The sequence below is a fragment of the Eurypyga helias genome, unplaced genomic scaffold (assembly GCF_000690775.1).
Source record: "Eurypyga helias isolate BGI_N326 unplaced genomic scaffold, ASM69077v1 Scaffold36791, whole genome shotgun sequence".
Classification (NCBI taxonomy): Eukaryota; Metazoa; Chordata; class Aves; order Eurypygiformes; family Eurypygidae; genus Eurypyga; species Eurypyga helias.
The window spans coordinates 1-4,897 of record NW_010230798.1 but is presented as its reverse complement, the minus strand read 5'-3'; the positions used below and the strand labels follow the sequence as shown (position 1 = coordinate 4,897).

The 4,897-nt window shown below is 45.7% G+C and overlaps 1 protein-coding gene across 1 annotated transcript; it reads right to left on the bottom strand.

The window, feature by feature from the left end:
* Window positions 1-293: 293 nt before the first annotated feature.
* COQ3 (coenzyme Q3 methyltransferase) lies at window positions 294-4,807 on the bottom strand (the record flags this gene model as incomplete). Its single annotated transcript, XM_010160864.1, has 5 exons — window positions 294-473; window positions 1,657-1,899; window positions 3,445-3,544; window positions 3,699-3,851; window positions 4,503-4,807. Coding segments are annotated over 5 exons (972 nt in total), but the record flags the coding sequence as incomplete, so codon positions are not given.
* Between the last annotated feature and the right edge of the window lie 90 nt (window positions 4,808-4,897).

Genomic DNA, 4,897 nt, shown 5'->3' with positions numbered 1-4,897 from the left:
TCAGAGCATACCTTCTGTCACCAGAACAGGATCAAGAACCTTGGAATTTCCATTTAGGCTATCAGAGAGCAGCTGTAACAGTGATTTTGGCCGAGTAATCTCTACATTCTTAGGACTCCCCTTTATTTATTTATTTTATCCAAAATCCAGCCAGCAGCAGTGTCTTTAAACGAGGAATTGTATGCGTAATATGACCGTACTCAGAGAGGAAAAGCTGCGTGCTGTTGCTAGCACTCACCCCACCCATCTTACCCTCTTGCCACTTCTACAAGGAGCATTTGGGTATGCCTCTGCATTCCAGCCTAGAACTTACTTGATTCCAGCAGGCGCTCCAGCTCTTCCGGGGGAACAAACTTCTCCCACTCATGTGTCCCTTCTGGTACAATGCCCAGGATTTTTTCTGCAACCACAATCCCCAGGACATAGGACAACTGCGTTTTATTGATTGTAGTAATGAACAAAGAACCTTCAGGCTAATTTAAAAATTAAAATGTTCAGTTAGAAGAACATTTTACTTGAATAAAAATTGTAAATTTAATCGCATTAAAACACACAATTTGTCTATCTACAAGTCTGTATGCTGCACAAGTAAGAACTAATTTCATCCCACGATAGGTATTTACAAGTATACCAGTTAAATACACTGAAGAATATAATGTTCTAGCAGTATGACTCCGTAGTCTTCAGAGTCAAAAATAATCAAAGTCTTGGATGGTCTGACAATTATTCCCTTGCCCAAGAAACATCTAACAAAGTCACTTATAATGTAACATTGCTCAGGAAGTAGATAAATAAAAAGGTATTAAGGTATATACTACAATACCTACTGGAGAAAAGAAACATTTTCTTTTAATGAAAAACAAAGCAAGATGTGCAATGCTGCCTAATGTTTGAGACTGCCAAACACCATGCTTGTTTTAGCGATTACAGAGTCAAAAAAGCAAAACCAGAAATGAATTCTAAGTACTTAAGCCTGTTTGGTAGAAATAGAGAGTAATTTTTATGTCCCCAGCAGGCTGAAAATTAGTTAAGCGTTCCTCTCAAATAATCTATGTTCCTTCCGATGACCAGAAGGATAAATCAGGAGATTAAAGGGAAGCTGCTGCTTGCGTACTGGTCCCACCATCCTTCACAAATGAAATAATATCAAGAAGGATAAAACAATACCCGATTATCTCCAAGCATAACTTTGGCCCTTGGAAAGCAACCCAGGGCCACATGTGATGTGGACGCCAGTGCTGGAATAGAATCTCGGGAATCAGAAACATCACTAGAGTCCGTTTCAGTGGAGCGTGAGCCACAGCCACAGGTGTGATCACGGCACAGTGTGGTCAGCAGCAGCGCTGCTGTGTTTTCTCTCACTAGGTAAAATCAGAGGCAACCAGATTTCTCGAGGGCTCGACGCAAAGCAACGCTGCGATGCCATTAACGCTCTCGTGGGGCAGGGCTGGGGAAATAAACTCCCTCCTTAGTTACTGAACTTGGGAAGAGGCACTCATGTCATGGAGGAGAATGGAAGGTGGAGTGTGATTCAGATCTCATGCGCTTCAAGGCAGAGGAATGAATGCAGATTTAGACGTTTTCACATGCCTTCAAATGAAAGCCTTACTAATACAGAATAAACACTCCCAATAATGAAAGCAAAAGCTCTCTTACCTTTAACACCTGAGAGCAACACTTGATAAACATTTCAAGGTCAGCCACATGCTCCACTACTTCAGAAGCTACGATTACATCAAAGGTTTCCACAGACTCATCCACAATCTCCTCCAGTGAGCTGGACTTGTACTGTATTCTCTTGGCCAGGACAGGATCAAATGACTTGTGCTGATCTGCTGTTCTGATGTTGTCCTCCAGAGGATCGATTCCAGTAACTGAAGCTCCCAGTCTGCCTAGAGGCTAATAATACAGGGGATAATTTAGTCTCTGCATGAAAACAATTTACTTAAAGGTTTTTGCAACTCTGCAACGTACACACACGATGCAGAGAACATCTACCAGAGGGTAAGACAACAGTAAATGATGAGCTCTGATCCAGCAGTTTTATTTTAAACATTCATTAAAGCAAGAAAATCCTTAGATTTGGGGGAGGTGGTGTTTCTTGGAAAATTGTATTTTAGAATGTGCACGTTTACATTTTCCTTCAGAATACATTCTTCTGAATCCATTTTGTTACAGCAAACAAAGATTTCCTTCACTATTACCCTCTAACAGAAGAAAAACAAAGCAGGGAAAACAATGCCATATTTAATTAGCATCATTACTTTCTCCAACATCCACCTGTAACGGTAAATCTTCATCTCTTTTTAATGGTTACTTAAGACATGATTATCTCTGGGGCTTTCTCACTGCTGAGAACTAAACACTGATGTTCACTAGGATAGCATCAGGCTTGGCTGTCACTCAAGTTTCTCCAGTGTCTTCTTACTCATAGGTTAACACCTCAGCCATCACCCCTTCCGAAACTGAAACAAGGTGCAGAACATGACCACATGTATGTTATTCCAACCTGAAATTCACTGGTTGGTGCAGCCCGAGGACGTGATGCCGTGCAGCCTTGTTAGAGTGTGCTCACACGAGACTGCAGACTTTTGCTCAGAAGGAGAAAAGAAAGGAAAAAAAAGAGAAGAAAGCACAGGGAGAGAGGCAGGTCCCTTTGTAACACCTTGTTTCAGGTGCTGATGAAGTTCCCGGAGTACCTCAGCCAGATCTGTAACCCTAAACTCACAAACCATCCCTTGTCTATTGACAGGATGTAGCACTGTTCACAGCCTGCACTGCCGCAGGGTTCCACTACAGAGATACTCCTCGGTCCCGAGGTCGTGCAGGCTCCTCGGGAAGCGGCTGTAACATCAGCCCCTGCACCAGGGGAATCTCTCCCGGCAGAGAGACGATGTGCCTCAGGTGTTTTGACATAATTCCGTGCTTTTCCCAGGAGATCAAAGCAAAGGCCAGAATCCCCGCCCACAGTATAAAAAAAATGAAGAGAGGCAAGTCAAAGAAACAGGCATGTAAGAACAAGTTCAGAATAGAAAATACTTCCTTGGTATCACAGATTGTTCTGACTGAAGTGTTCTTGCCTGGGCTCAGAAGTAGAAGAAGAAAAAGAAGTCGTAGTTGTCGTACGGTGACTGCCCAGAGGAATGCTTTGACATCATTCTTCCCCTCTCCTTCTCCTTACAGTGTCTGAAATCTTTTCTGATGAACCCCAGCATTTCAGAATTTCTCATTACCAGTTCCCTCCTTTTCTGTAAACCACCACCACTACGCAAAGCCAATATCCCACAGGGCATGTAGAACGCACAGCACTCCAAAACACTCGGTCACTAAGGTATCGTAGGAGAGAAAAGCTCCTCCTCGGAGCAGTAAACGGTGTAATAGTAGAACGATTCAAAACCTTCGTCTGCCTTTTAGCACGAGAAACTGGAGCACGCTGGCCCTTACCTCACTCAGCAGGCCACCGCCACAGCCAACGTCCAGAATCTTCACTCCAGCGAGCGGCTTTCCCAGGTGATAGTTCCTACGCAGGTTCAACAGAGTATCTCTGCAAGAAAAGGGGCGTGATCGAGGGCAAACACACAAGGGGGTTTGATGCGGTATTATCTGAAGCACTGGCAGCTGTTCCTTCTTCTAGGGTGTTTTCTGAGGTTCTGCAGAAACAGCACACATTCAAAATAAAGCCGTCTCCAAAGCCGTACCTGATAAACGGCACTCTGATGTCATTCATAGAATGAAGGGCTGCATACTCTCCCTCTTCATCCCACCACTTGTGTGCGAGGAGCTGGAATCTTTTCATTTCCTCTGAATCCACTGAAGAGTGTGAAGTGCTGAAAAGTCTCTTAGTGGTGAGCCTAGACAATGAAAGCGGGATGTCACGAAACTCATACCAGTATTTCAGGTCAGCTGAAATATGGGGAAAATCCTATTCTGCAAGAGCAGAGAATGGAAAAAAAAGAACACCCCAAAAAGGTAAACCTCATGTTCCTTTAGTGAGTCTAGTCGTACTTGATTAAAAAGAAACAGATTTTATGCACTTTATCTAGGTCTTCCAAAACAGGCGGCTGCACACTCGTCAGCCATCAGTAAGGCCACATCAAGCATATATTTGTGAGATCTAAGGATGACTTCACGTGACAATGCCATGGAGTAAACTTAAAACCGGACCTTGTCACACAGGACTATTTTAGAGACAATCCTTACGTGCTGCTTTTTACTTCAGCCAGAGAGACAGGCAGAGCCGTGCTGGATTCCAGCTGTGTTTCCCAGCTGTAGCTCTGAAGGGTACCTCTGGGGCCTGTCTGAAAAGAGAGATCATCACGGCCATCTGCATGAACGGAAGAAAGGCAGCCGGATGGCAAACACCACCCGCACAAAACCTGGTGTACCGAAGCCGCCCTGGAGCAGCCAGGCTAACCACGCAAACCTCTACACGCGCTCAGTCCTGCCTAGGGAGCGCGTGGGGATTCCATGGAAGCGCATCCCTAGGTTCGCCACCTCACTACTTTGCACCGTGACGCTTCTCAGTGCCCAGAGAAAAGGAACTTTCCACGCAGCTGAAGACGTTTCCGATAGTACGAATTTCACCAAAACGTCCATGTCCACACGTTCCTGAGGACACGACCTCGATACCTGTTCTCCACACCCGCTCTGTCAGTGGGTGGAAGGCTCTGCCCGGCGTGAAGCGGACTCGGGTGCGATCCAGCTGCTCCCTGGGCACCACCAAGCCCCAGTCCGCAGCCGTACCCCGCTGCCCCCGGGGAGCAGCCCCCTGGAAACGACTGCCGCCCGCAGCAAGCCGTGGAGATATCTGCGGGCACACACCCGCACGCAGGGGAGGCGGGAGAGGGAAGGATGTTGGACTTGACCCATCGACTAACGGCTGGACTTGATGATCTTA